This window comes from Mustela nigripes, chromosome 14 (assembly GCF_022355385.1).
Source record: "Mustela nigripes isolate SB6536 chromosome 14, MUSNIG.SB6536, whole genome shotgun sequence".
NCBI classification, from domain to species: domain Eukaryota; kingdom Metazoa; phylum Chordata; class Mammalia; order Carnivora; family Mustelidae; genus Mustela; species Mustela nigripes.
This window is the reverse complement of record NC_081570.1, coordinates 6,020,361-6,034,682: the sequence shown is the minus strand read 5'-3', so window position 1 is coordinate 6,034,682 and position 14,322 is coordinate 6,020,361. Positions and strand designations below refer to the sequence as shown.

Sequence of the window (14,322 nt, the reverse complement as noted above, 5' to 3'; positions counted from 1 at the left end):
AAAAAAAAAAAAAAAAAAAAAAAAAAAAAAAAAAAAAAAAGTCTCCCTGGAAGAGACCAGTGAGGCCAGGCAGTTCTCAGGGGTGACCGGTGAGGCCCTCAGGGCATGGCCCCAAGTCACCGTCACCACACCCCCCCCCCCCCCCCCGTTCCTGCCACACGCTCCTGCCGCCGCTGCGGACTTTCCTCACCTGGATACTGGATGTTGTTCAGGTGGGCAATGAAGTTGCTGTAGTAAGTGTTTTCACCGTGATCCTTGACCTGGAGGAAAAACAGCAGTGCATCGAGTGGAAAGGGGACCTCCCTCTGGTAATCCTGGTGTCCCTGTTGACTGGGCAGAGCCCGGGGGCAGGGCGGAGGCAGCCGGTTGGAGTCCCAGCTGTGTGGGGAGAGACTGTCTGGCATTCTTTGCCACCGACTGCCTGGCCTCACTGGTCTCTTCCAGGGAGACAGGACAGAAGCATTGGGACAGCTTCCAGGGAAAGAGCCTTCTCAGGGGTGACCGGTGAGGCCCTCAGGGCATGGCCCAAAGTCACTGTCACCATACCCCCCAGGGACTCTGTTTGGGCGGGGTTCACCTCAGGCCAGGTCCCTGTGATGAGGAGGGCTTGGTCCCCTGTGCTCGGTTCCTCATCCTCGGGACTCCTGCCGGAGCGGGGGACAGCCTCTGTCCAAGCCAAAACTGCTCCAATTCTGCTCCCTGCCAGGTCACCACTGTTTTGTGTGAACGTTGACTCTTCAGAAGTCAGAAAAATTACTTTTGGTGAAAAAGGTGAATTTCAATGGCTCTTTTCAGTCGGTGGTGTTGGTCTAATTCTTCTTCCACTGTGTATGAATTCTGATTTCTTGGATCTATGAATGCCACTCGCTATTTGTTTTGCTAGGTCCCTCATGAATTTTTGTTCCTCTGTTCAGCCTTTTGAGTGAAACAAATACCTTCCAAGCACAATTTAACCATTTTTAAGTATTAATGGTTGTTCCAGTGATTACAGCTGTTCCCCCTTATCTGAAGGGACCCGCAGTGGGTGCCTAAAGCCATGGGTAGCGCCAAACCCTGTAAATACTACATGTTTTCCTATACATACCTGTGGTAAAGTTTAGTGTATGAATTAGACGCAGTAAGAGACCAACAACAATAAACTAATAATCAAATAGAACAATGATAACAATATACTGAATTAAAAGTTACGTGAATGTGGTCTCTCCCCAAATCTCTTGTTGTACTTCACTCACTCTTCTTGGGATGATGCATTTGATCAATTGCCTGCGTGACAAGGTCACGGGGGTGAATGACGCAGGCACTGTGACCTAGCATTAGGTTCCTGGAGTAAACATCACTAGAAGGAACATCTCCTTCTGGGCTGCACGTGACCACGGGTAACTATCACCCTGGGAAAGGGAAACCAGGGGTAAGGGGGGCCTACTGTTCAATATACAACTTATCACAGCCTACCTCCGGTTAGTACTAACTTAATTCCTATAAAATATGGGGACTTTGTTCCAAGCTAGCTCTATTTCTTTCTATTTTCCTCACTTTTGTCATTGACATTACATCTACCTACATCGTAAACTCAACAATAAGTGGTGTAATGATTCCTTTCAACAATCTGATGGGTTTTTTAAAAGAAATCTTTTAAAGACAAGACAAAAACATTTTTAGACGGTCTTTTATAGTTACCATTTCTAGCATTCTTCATTTCTTTCTGCAGATTTGAGTTACTGTTTGATGTCATTGCCTCTCAGCCAGAAGGGTTTTGGGTAATATTTCTTGTAAGACAGATCTGTTAGCAATTATCTCAGTTTTTCTGTATCTGGGAATGCCTTTGTTTCGCCTCATTGTTGAAGGGTGTTAGTTGGATTAGGATTCCTGGTTGACATTCCATGGCTTTCTGATGACTTGTTTCTTTCTTTCTTTCTTTCTTTCTTTCTTTTTAAGATTTTATTTATTTATTTGACAGAGATCACAAGTAGTCAGAGAGGCAGGCAGGGAGAGAGGAGGAAGCAGGCTCCTTGCCGAGCAGCAAGCCTGATACAGGACTCGATCCCAGGACCCTGGGATTACGACCTGAGCCGAAAGCAGAGGCCCTAACCCACTAAGCCACCCAGGGGCCCTGATGACTTGTTTCTAATGAGAAGTTGGCTGTTAGTTGTACGTCAGTATCCTATTTATAAAAAGTCCTTTTGTCTTGTTGATTTCAACAGTTTGACTCTGATCAGACAAGGGCTTTGTTCAGTTTCCCAGTTTGTAAATTTTTTTTTCCCACCAAATTTGGGGGAAAATGGGACCATTATTTCTTCCATTTTTTTTCTTTCACTTTCTTTCTCCTCTCCCAGATTGCCACTATGTATATGTTGGGCTGTGTGATCTTGTTCCCATGAATCTCTAAGGCTTTGTTCATTTTTCTTCAGTCCTTTTCCTTTGTTCCTCTTTGATTTATCTGCAAATGTACTGACTCCTTCTGCTGTCTCATCTCTGCTTTGAGACCATGTCGTGAATTTTTCATTTTATTTATTATATTTTTCAACTCTAGACTTTCCACTTGTGCATTTTTGTCATTTCTGTTTCCCTTTTTTGAGTCATTGTCATTATATTTTCCTTTAATTCTTTGAACACAATTTCTTTTAAGTCCTTAAACATGTTTATGATGGTTGTTGGGAAAATCCTATCTGATAAGTCCCTGAGTCCACCAGAGTCATTACCTGTTGGCTGTTGTTTTTTCTCTTAAATGTGGATCATATTTTCCTATTTCTTTGCATGTCCAACTTTTTTTTTTGAAAACTGAACATTTAAGTAATATAGGATGTAAATATGATTTCTGATTTTTAAAAAATTCTTTTGTTGGTTTGTGTATCCGTTTAGGAATTTCTTCCACTTCATCTGCAAGATGGGTCTCCCCAGCCACACACAGCAGCTGATGTCTTGGCTCTGTTCTTAAATCTTATTCCTAGGGCCCTCTAGGAACTACCTATATGGTCAACATAGCTTTGTGGTCAGTCAACGATTTTAGCAGAAGTTCTTGTTACCCCTCAAGCCCATCATGTTTGCACCCTCTGCTGCTGGATCTGGATGAGCTGCAAAACACATCCAGAGGTCAGCCACTTAGCAGGTCAGCCACAACTTTCACTTTCTATTACCTTTACTGATAGATCCTGGGGCATGGGCTTTTAACTCACACTCCAAATCAAGTGAGTCATCCACCTCTAGGCAGTAAGATTGCTGGGTTCCCTGTCCAGCCTGCTCCAGGAAAAAGACCTTGCTGACGAAGCTGGAGGTTGGGGCTAGGAAGAGCCCCACTGTTCTAACTCAAAATTCTAGCCACTTTTCACAAACAAATGCCTCGATTTGTTGTTTGACTTTGGTCCAGTTCCAGAACAGAGATATGGTTGGTTTTGGCCATTTTATCCAACTTAGCACTTGTTTGGGGAGACTGAACTCATGACCATTTCCCGCCACCTAGCTGCAGGTCCCACCCTCCAGACCTTCTGAGAAAAGCAGAAAAGCAGGTGTTGATTTACCTGGCAGGTGGCCAGCTTCCCCTTCCCCTCCGGCCAGTTTATGTTTGGCCAACCACGCTGTGATCCCAGCTCCTTTAAATCAGTTGTCGCACTCACCCAAGATCCCCGGGGCTGGGGACACAGAGGGAACACAGTGTCTGTGAACAGGGGCTTCACTGAGTCAGAGTTGTTTAAGGACGGTGAGCTCAGTAGCAGATGAGGAGGGAAGACCCTTTGTCTACACCTGATGCGACACCAGTCTCTGATGTCACATGTGTCACTTCAGCCTACCTCAATGAGGGCTGCCAGCACAGCCAAGCCGTCTGGTTCACTCTGCGCTCTGTCGTAGCTCTCGTATTTGGAATTGTAGTGAACAATGTGAATCTGTGGGAGCAAGAAAGGTTAAGTCAAGGGCGGTCCCTACAGACTTCGTGAGCTTCAGGTGTTCAGGGAAGAATGAAGAGAAAGGTGCTCTCTACCCAAAGCCTCAGCTTGTCCCTCCTAAACAACTCTGACCTCCTTCCCTCTGGGTCTGAGATCCATCCATCAAGACCAGGAAGTTCTCCAATGAGTGGGATTCTGGGGAGATGGCAATTCAAGGACATTTCCCTGACCCCACCCTCCAGGCAGATGAGCTGGCAGTGTCCGGAGGGCTCGTCTGAGGTCACTGGGTTCTCCTGTGATCTCCCAGGGGTGGGCATGAGATACCTTGCTCTGGAGGACACTGTAAACCATGGTCATCTTAAGGACAGATCTATGCAAGAGAGAGAACCCTGAAAATCTAACACAAAGACATTCAGCTGAAACCAAGAGGGCTTGCCCCGTTCTGTGGGCTGTAAACTCATGCCTTGCACTGTGCTTTCTGTGAGAGCGGGGACCCTGCTTGAATCCCTGACACATATCAGAGATCACTAAATGGTTGTGAATGAATGAAAAAAAAAATCAACTTAGGGTGACTGGACAGTCACCATGCAGTCTCTTTGGCTGTTTGCATAAGGAAAGTGACTGTGGGATTGGAAAGAAGAAAGAGGCTGGGGTCCCCAGAGTACCTCCGCCACAAATCGGATGCCGTCGATGGTGTGCTCAGAGCCCCTGATCTCTGAGGACGCTCCACCCCAGTGGAAATGCATCTGCTCGGCTGTGTACTGGGTGCCGTCGGGGGCCGTCATGCGCATGGTCGGAGGCAGGCTGATCTGCACTGGGAGAGAAGACGAGAGAGGGCTGCGGCCGGTGCACACAGACACGAGGGGTCGGGTCTACCGGCCAGGCAGCTCCCCCGCTCCCCTGCACACTCATGGAGCAAGCCAAGACCACGCCGGCTTAGGATGCCCTGAGCAGGGTCGCTCACGGGGAGGAGGTGACCGGCACACAGGGCAGGCTGGGAGAGCCCGGCTGGGCAGGCACCCACATCAGGGTCCTCACCCTTCTACCCAGACTCGGGGGTCAGGGGCAGGACCACCAGGGGAGGGGGTGACAAGGCCAGCTTGTCAGCCCTAGGGAAGGAGGATGCCCTAGAAAATATGACCAGTGGGTGTGGAAACCAGAATCCCGCTCTCGGCTTCTGACCAGTTTTGTGATTTGCCCACAGCATAGGAATAGGAAGGGGGGTTGGGGGACCTCTGGGGACTAGTGTGATGACTTTTATTCCCAGAGCACTGTTTGCGAGGCCAAGTTGAGGTGTTAAATATCATCATCCTGGGTAGCTTTTTAAGAATAGCCCAACTGAGCTCCTTGCTCAGTGGGGAGCTGCTTCTCCCTCTGCCCCTCCCCCGGCTCGTGCGCACGCTCTCTCTCTCTCTCTCTCTCTCAAATAAATGAATAAATAAAATGAATGAATGAATAAATAAATAAATAAAAGAACAGCCGACTCCACTCCATAAAACCCCTGTCAGCTTCAGTGCTTTTATGGACAAGGAGGCCAACCTGGGGAGGGGGAAAGCCTTCCTTGCTCAGAGGCACAAGATCACACGGTGGGTGGGGGAGGCAGACCAGGCCAAGAATGGGTCATGGTGGGGACAGGATATCACCTACAGGCTTCCACTTCTCTTTGGAAGACAAGAGATCACATTCTGCAGCAAGTCAGGAAACACACGGACCCCTGGCCTGGGGCTTAACTTGTTCTGATCAGTGGATGCGTTCAAGTGTTAAGTTCTTGCCGAGGAAAACGGGCTACTCTTCCCACTTCCTCCTCCTGCCCGGTGCCCTACAGATTGGCCCCAGGGAGGTCCCTCTGGTCACCTAGCTGCTGTTTGCTTCAACGGTTCAGGCCTCAGAGACATTTGAACATTCTGAAATGAGCCAGGGAAAAGGGAGACTCCAGAGGGCGAGAGAAGAGAGTGACCTAGGAAAAGATCTATGAGGATGTACATAATTTAGGTCTGGGACAAGGACAAGCAGCATCTATTCTGTTAGCCGGGTCTTCCTATTGAAAGTCATCGAAGAGAGGCGCCTGGGCGCCTCAGTCATTAGGCATCTGCCTTCGGCTCGAGTCATGATCGCAGGGCCCTGGGGTCGAGCCCACGTCAGGCTCCCTGCTCAGCGGTGAGTCTGTTTCTCCTGCTGCTGCTCCACCTGCTTGTGCTCTCCCCCCCCCTCTTTCTCAAGTAAATAAGTAAAATCTTTAAAAAAATAAATAAAAACTTCTATCTTGTAAAAGACACTATGAGGAGACTTAGAAGATAAGCTTCAGACTAGGAGAAGATATTTGCAAAAGACGCATCTGATGAAGGACTCCTAGCCGAAATGTACAAAGAACCCTTTAACACTCAACAATAAGAAAACGACCAACCTGATTTAAAAAAAAATGGGCTGGAAACCTTAGCAAACACCTCACCAAAGACACACAGACTGCAAATAAGCAGGTTCAGGGAGACTCCACGTTGTAGGTCATCGGGGAAATACAAATGAGCAACAGTGAGATACACGTGCACTTATCAGAACAGCCCAAATCCAGGACACTGACAACAGCAAATGCTGGGAGGGCGCGGCGGGCAGGAGCTCGCGCAGGGCGTGTGGGGGCGCGACATGGTGCGGTCCCTTTGGAAGACAAAGCTAAACGCAGCCGTACCATCACGTTCATTGGTCTTTACCCAGTGGTAAAACCAAACTCTGCACCTGGATGTCTATGACAGCTTTATTCGTAATTACTGAATGATGAACTTGAAAGTGGCCAAGATGCCCGTTCAGTAGGTGAATGGATAAACTGTGGTCTATCCAGACAACGGAATATTATTCAACGCTAAAAAGAAACGAGCTATTGGGTGCCTGGGTGGCTCAGTGGGTTAAGCCTCTGCCTTCAGCTCAGGTCATGATCCCAGGGTCCTGGGATCGAGCCCCGCATCGGGCTCTCTGCTCAGCAGGGAGCCCTCTTCCCCTCTCTCTCTCTGCCTGTTTCTCTGCCTACTTGTGATCTCTCTCTCTCTGTCAAATGAATAAATAATCTTAAAAAAAAAAAAAAGAAAGAAATCAGTTATCAAGCCATGAAGAGACATGGAGGAACCTTAAATGCATTACTAAGTGAAAGAAGCCAATCTGAGAAGGCCACCTACTATGTAATTCCAACTCTGTGACATTCTGGAAAAGTCCAAACTACGGAGACAATCAAAAGGTCTGTGGCTGCTGGGGTAGAGGGGGAGATAAACAGGCAGAGCACAGGAGCACAGGGGACAATTAGGGCCATGAAAACACTGTGTATGATTCTGTAACAATGGATACTGTCATTCTCATTGGTTCAAACCCATAGAATGTGTAAGTTAAGAACGACCGGGGCACCTGGGTGACTCAGTGGGTTAAAGCCTCTGCCTTCAGCTCGGGTCATGATCCTGGGATCCTGAGATCGAGCCCCACATCAGGCTTTCTGCTTGGTGGGGAGTGCTTCCCCCCATCTCTCTGTGTCTGCCTCTCTGTCCACTTGTGATCTCTTTCTGTCAAATAAATAAACAAAATCTTTAAAAAAAAAAAAAAAAAGAAAGAAAGAAAGAAAGAAGAAAGAAAAGAATGACCCCTAAGGCAAACTCTGGACCAAATTATACTGTGTCAAGGTAGAGTCATCCTTGATTTAAAAAAAAAAAAAAGTATTTTTCTGGGGGACCTGCATGGCTCAGTTGGTTAAGCAACTGACTTTTGATTTTGGCTCTGGTCATGATCTTGGGGTTGTGAGATGGAGCCCCATATGGGGCTCCATGCTCAGCCCTGAGTCTGCTTGAGATTCTTTCTCCCTCTCCCTCTGCCCCTCCTTCTGCTCACTCTCTAAATAAATAAAGAAATAAAATCTTTTAAAAATATATCATTCGGGGCGCCTGGGTGGCTCAGTAGTTTAAGCCTCTGCTTTCAGCTCAGGTCATGATACCAGGGTCCTGGGATCGAGTCCCACATCGGACTCTCTGCTTCAGCAGGGAGCCTGCTTCCCCCCCCCCCCTCTCCCCCCCCCTCTGCCTAGTTGTGATCTCTGTCAAATAAATAAATAAAATCTTTTAAAAAAAATATATATATATATATCATTCGGGCACCTGGGTGGCTCAGTTGGTTGAGCAGCTGCCTTTGGCTCAGGTCATGATCCTGGACTTCCAGGATCGAGTCCCGCATCGGGCTCCCAGCTCCTTGGGGAGTCTGCTTCTCCCTCTGATCTTCTCCTCTCTCATGCTCTCTCTCACTCATTCTCTTTCAAATAAATATATAAAATCTTTAAAAATAAATAAATAAAAATAAAAATATATCATTCTGGTAAGTGATATGGATAATGTATGTGGAGGCAGAGGGTATATGAGAAGTCTCTGCATTTTCCTCTTCATTTTGCTATGCACCTAAGACTGCTCAAAAAAAAAATGAAGTCAATTAAAAATACATGTATACAAGTCCGTATATATGTACATATATAAGTGTGTATGTATATCCGTATATATGTACATATATAAGTGTGTACATGTATAAGTGTGTGTATGTATATGCATATATGTATATTAGGTTCTAAGATCTAAAAGGTAATAAATGTTTAATCAAAATCAAAAGTAATAAATGTTTAATTATATCGTATCAACTTTCTTGTTAAACTTACTCAACAAAATGTTATCAGATTTGAAAATTGGTTGAGTGGGGTGGTGTTGTTGCCTTTTTCCTTCAGGAGAATTCTTGAAGCTTGGAGCTTGCTGACAATGTAAAGCCAATTGTAAAGAATTCTAAAAATCTTGCAAAATACTTGACATAAAAAAACGTTAAGTAATGGGAGCTGTTTGAGTGCTTTCCCATAGGTTTGACATGATGTCAGGTGGACTGGGGACCCTACAGGCTACCAGCCTCTAGAGAACCCAGTACAGCCCATAGGAGGAAGTTCCAGGGTTTTCTCCAAACTGGGAGGAGGGAGCCGCTGGGACCCCCTGGGAAGCTAGGACCTTCCTAACACTTCCCCTCTCCTGGGTCCTCAGCACAAAGCCCTACCCAGCAGGTCCATGTCACCAGTGGGGGTTTTCAGTCGTTCGATACTTCCGGCTGCCTGTCCTGGTGGGGTCAACCCAGCTTCCTCCCTGCCTTCAGTTGCTACCTGTAGCCCCTCTTCATCAAGGGCAAGGACTGGGCGAAGGGCAATTTCAGCGATTGACAATGTTATTTAATTATTACTGTTTTAACAAAGAAAAGGAGTCCTTAAGAAAAAGCCTGAGGTCAAATTCTTAGATTTCAAATACTGAGAACTGCGGGTCTAATTATCCTCTCTTGGAAGAGCCATGACTTAAGGTTCCCCTAATCTGGCCCAACCATTACTGTAATTATTAATGTTCATGTTGGTATGAACCAAAATAAATGTTTATTGAACCAAAAAAACGGGGGAGGGGGTTTGCAATCTGCCAATTTGCTGGAGGCTTCAGAGAGAAACTTTGGAAGTAGGAGCTTGACATTAAAGATAAAATCAGGCTTTCATGAATTATTTGTGGAGTTCAGGGATCCAGGCCACATGTGCCTGAGGGCTTTTATAGCTCTTCACTCTCCTGGGTCTACCAACCCATCAAGGGCAACTGCTTTTATCTTCTCAATTGTGCAAATAGGAGATCTAAATCCTGTGACCCCAGGCACCTATGTGGGTGGGCAGTAAGTCGGCCTAGCCCAGGAGGAAGTGGGGAGGGGGGTGTCCGAGGAGGAGGACAGGGTTGAGGAATCAGACATCCAGGGGCAGGGAGTGGCCTGGGTGCAGCTCAGCCGCCAGAGACCAGGTGACCTTAAGTCCTTCAGCCTTCCAATGTCCTCACCTCCAGCCCTAACAATGACCCCTGCCATGGGTGGGGGTATCATGAGGCTCAGAGGAGAGGGGCCCACTTGGAAAATCAAAAGTATGTTCAGGGGCACCTGGGTGGCTCCGTGGGTTAAGCCGCTTCTCAGGTCATGATCTCAGGGTCCTGGGATCAGGCTCTCTGCTCAGCAGGGAGCCTGCTTCCCTCTCTCTCTCTCTGCCTGCCTCTCCGTCTACTTGTGATTTCTCTCTGTCAAATAAATAAATAAAATCTTAAAAAAAAAAAAAAAAGTATGTTCAGTAAACACAAAGCAAGGGTTTTCCAGTTGTCCAGTCCAGGCTTCTGAACTGGGGGTGGTCTACAAGACCCAAGTCAGCCTTTTCCTGTCTGACCTCTACCTCCTCCCTAGAAGAGAACCCATTCAAGACCCCAAGAGTCTCTTTTTAAAACCTTTGAAGGATGCCTGGGTGGCTCAGTCAATTAAGCATCTGCCTTTGGCTCAGGTCACGATCCCAGAGTCTTGGGATCCAGATCAGGCTCCCTGCTCATCAGGGAGCCTGCTTCTCCCTCTCCCACTCCCCCTGCTTGTGTTCTCGCTCTCTCTGATAAATAAATAAATCTATCTCTAGAAAAATAAATAAAACCTTTGAGAAATCCTGGGCCCTCCTGTCAGGCATTTTGAGCCAATCAGACTCAATGCAGAAAATATGGAAAAATCAGACGAGGGCACAGATCCCCGAGGACAAGCGGGTCCCTGGCGTCAGCGGCACAGACTCCGTGGGCTGCATTTCCCACTGGCGGGGTTGGAGTGAGCTGGGGGAGAGGTCAGCCCGCGGAAGGAAGGATCCAGCCAGGAATTGAGGCCAAAGACTGAGCACCAAACCCCCCCTCCACCCCGTGCAAAGCTTGGCGTGGGGGCCACCACCCGCCTGTGGCCTGCAGCGCCCAGCCTGCGCTCTGCATCTCCCTCAGTCCGCTCCGGCATCTGGCACCTGCTGCTGGGGCTGAGTGTGAGGGGACAGCGTCCTGCCACCTGCCCCTTACCTGTGTGGCCGTTGTTGATCATGCGGAACTCGCCCTCCTGGACCCCGTAGCCTGTCAGGTTCAGAGCCTTCAGGGAAGGGTTGTACTGAACTTTTCTCCTCTCCAGGTTGATGGGGGACTGTCTCCTCCCGCCGCAGGTGGGGTACTCCCTTGGCCAATGCAGTTCATCCAGCGCCCCCTCTGTGATAGGAGAGAGCCAAGGGGGTCAGAGTTGGAGGGGCTCAGCGCACCGCAGGGCCTGCCCAGCGGGAGGCCAGGATCAAGGTTAGAGGTCTACCTTCTAGAAAGCAGAGCCTGGGGCGCCTGGGTGGCTCAGTGGGTTAAAGCCTCTGCCTTCGTCTCAGGTCATGATCCCAGGGTCCCGCATCGGGCTCTCTGCTCAGCGGTGAGCCTGCTTCCTCCTCTCTCTCTGCCTGCCTCTCTGCCTACTTGTGATCTCTCTCTGTCAAATAAATAAATAAAATCTTAAAAAAAAAAAAAAAAATAGAAAGCAGAGCCTGATCCCTAGAAGTCAGAATCTGCTTCGTAGAACCTGGTGTCTCGGGGATGTGACCCGGATTCCAAACTCCCCTGTTGTCACTGGCACCAAGAACAGTTGGTGTTTGGAAAACAATAAAGGTCTTTAATATATAAATTTTAATATATTTTTATGTTTATATTTTTATATGTATGTTTATAGTAAATATATTGTATATATTATATTAAATCTATTAAATCTATATTTAATATATATAACATATGTTGTATGATTCATATTTTTATATTATATATATTTTATGTAATATATATATTTATATTTTTTAATATTTATATTTATGTAGCTTGGTTTTCCCCTGGAATGGGGATAAATGCACTAGAAGGCTCCTCAGGGCTTGGTGTTACTGAATTACTCTTAGGGGTGCAGTCCCCATGTTCTTCTAATGGCACAGCTTTCCTTCCCCTCTCCCAACAATCATGCAGCGCCCGCTCCCTCTGCAGCACCCCCCCCAACTGTTTCCTTGCTCCAGCCCCGTGCGCTGGGTCTCAGTAGGGTAGAGACCCCCAGGTTGCCTACACCTATGGATTCAGGACAAGAAGGTAAAGCATCAGGTTCAAAGATGACCAAAGTGATTCGTTGAAAAAAACCAAAGTAAGGAAATGTCTCATTTTAGAGTGCGTGATCATTCCAGGGAGGAAAGGAAGAAAGCTCGTCGCTATAATGGGCCCACACCTTCGCAGTCGGGAATCCAAGCTCTCCCCCCGTTAGGGAGTAGCTGTATGGCAAATGCCTGGCTTGTTTTAAGGAAGGTGTTTGTTTGGGGACCCCTCACAGTTGCTTGGTTTTGCAATCAACAGAAAAGTCAATTTTTTATTTCTCTGCTCTTCTCGATTTAATCCTACAAACCAGTATTTAAACAATTCTTTCCCAGAGGTGGGATGCCAGGATCAAGGCCGGTGGCCCCGAGCACAGCCCCTGCATGGATCAAGAGGCTTTGGCCTGTGTCCCTAGCTGTGCTGCAGATTTCCCGAGGATTCCTAAAAGGCCTTTGAAGTAGCCTCCCCAAGTGTTGCTGGGCCCCTGACGGCTTTCAGGAAGGCCTGCGGTCTCGTGGGCTGGGCTGAGCCCGAGAAGGACAAGACCTGCCTGTTGGAGTCTTTCTCTTGCTTATCCTTCTGAACCACCCTTCGTACCAACGAGCTGCACGAAGCTGAACTCCAGGGCCTCCACGGCTCTGGCCACGTGTGGCCTCCTCTGCTCCAGAGCGGAGCCATAGGCCACAGCTGACGCCCTGCCCTCTGACGCCGGACTCTCTGAGCCACCCATGATGTCCCTAATTCTGCTGCCCTTAACTCAACAAGACACGCATCCACCATGAATATATGCTTCCCTTGGGGTCCAAAGCTGGTGGGGGCACCGTGGGGAGAGTAAGTCAGTCAGCAGCCCTGAGAGTCCTCCAGAGCCCGATCCCTGGGTGCAGTGTAGGGAAAGGGGGGCAGGGCAGGAGCTCTCTTCACCACCCCATGGGGGGGGTGACTCGGGTCCAGATGTGCAGCTCTGGACCTTAGCAAGGTCATGGCTACTGGGAGGCGGCAGCCCCGGAGGCTGTGCAAAGGTGTTGGGTTCTCAGGAAGTCAGGATGTTCTGGGTAAACTTCCAGAGAGACCATGAACTCTCCAAGAAGAAAACTCCACAAACCCGCGCGACCTCTGTGAGATGGCAGGGAGCCTGTTCTAGCAACTTCCTCCTCCACTGCAGAGCCCGAGAAAGCAGAGGGCTTTGCAGTCAGTGGCGGCAAGCGGGCTTCCAACCAGGAGCATGGCCAGGAAAGGTTCTAAGGCAAAAACACCTGCCGGGGAATCTTGGGCATCCCCGACCAAGACCTGGTTGTCCACGAAGGGAGAGCAAGCTCCCCTTGTCCCCGATTGGAGGTCTGAGTTCCGCACACTCTCTGTAGGCGGACAGGGCAGCTCCCGCAGGGGTGAGGGTGACAAGGAAAGGCACAAACCCAGCGGGTGTAAGGGGGGCGCTTACCTGAGTAGCTCCACTCAGACCCGTGCTGGGCCTGGGCCCCCAGGAAGAGCAGAGCCACCAGAGCCACCAGAGCCATCATGGTGCCACGGGTCTGGAATCGCGCTGATCCTGGGGCGCTCTTCTTTTAAAAGCTCAGAAACTGTAAATAACAATTTACCCAGTCTCGCTGACTGACCCACCCTCCGCTGCGCCCACTAAAACAATAACACCTTCCCACAATGGTCCTTGTGACTCTGGTGACGGGCCAGGTGACGTGCGCTCGCCCAGGCCCGCTGGTGTCATCGCCACGTGTGCTGAGCCCACGCTTGGGGTTGTTCCATGTCCTAACTTATGAAAACTCCCTTGAAGGACCACACAGTGCACCCTTTGTAGATGAGTGCCCACAGGACAGGGGAAAGGCCCAAGGCAGAGAGAGGCAGGATGGGAAGGATTTCCAGGGACAATGACATTTCCTGTGCCCTTGATCCTGGCAAGCGGGGACTCTGGGAATGGGTGAGGGCCGTCCCCTGAAAGCCCTAGCCAGATTCGGCTTGGCATCTCCTGCCCATCTCAGCAGTGCCCAGAGGCTGCCCCTGCAGACCTGGGCTGCCTCGGCCAGCTGTCCTTGGAAATGGCCTGCCTGGCCCTCACCCCCCGGCTTGGGCATGGACCAGAGAGTCCCACCTGGAGGCCCTGTTCTTGGCCTCGCTCTTGAATCACCTGTGGACCCTGGAGCCCCAGCTCGGGACCCACGTCCCAGGGCATTCCTCGGGGCCATGGAGCCCGTGTGGGCATCCTGTTTCTCCAGGGGAAGCCTTTGTTCTGACAGCTGCCATGGGCCCAGTCACACCCAGACGGGTTGGATGGGCGGTGTGCCTAATCCTTCCGTGTCTCCTTGGGTAAACAGTCCTTGAAACCCGCTGAGGGAGAAACTTTTGAGTTTATACCTGCTGACAGGTCAGCATTTCCCATGCCCTTCCAAGAGGGCAAAGGCACAGAGCAAGCAGCATCCCCCAGGGCGCACGGGGCTCTGCCCGGACACAGAGGACATCCTGTTCTGGAGAGCAGCGCTACC

The 14,322-nt window shown here is 49.1% G+C and overlaps 1 protein-coding gene across 1 annotated transcript in view; it reads right to left on the bottom strand.

Annotated features, from left to right (window-relative positions):
• The window catches only part of CA6 (carbonic anhydrase 6), a 20,907-nt gene extending 7,560 nt beyond the window's left edge, over positions 1–13,347 (bottom strand). The window contains exons 1-5 of the mRNA XM_059375486.1: positions 13,269–13,347; positions 10,757–10,936; positions 4,544–4,692; positions 3,786–3,878; positions 191–260 (exon numbers count right to left, since the gene is read on the bottom strand). Coding sequence (XP_059231469.1) covers positions 191–260; positions 3,786–3,878; positions 4,544–4,692; positions 10,757–10,936; positions 13,269–13,347 — 571 coding nt within the window. The remainder of the gene's footprint in view (positions 1–190; positions 261–3,785; positions 3,879–4,543; positions 4,693–10,756; positions 10,937–13,268) is intronic.
• Between the last annotated feature and the right edge of the window lie 975 nt (positions 13,348–14,322).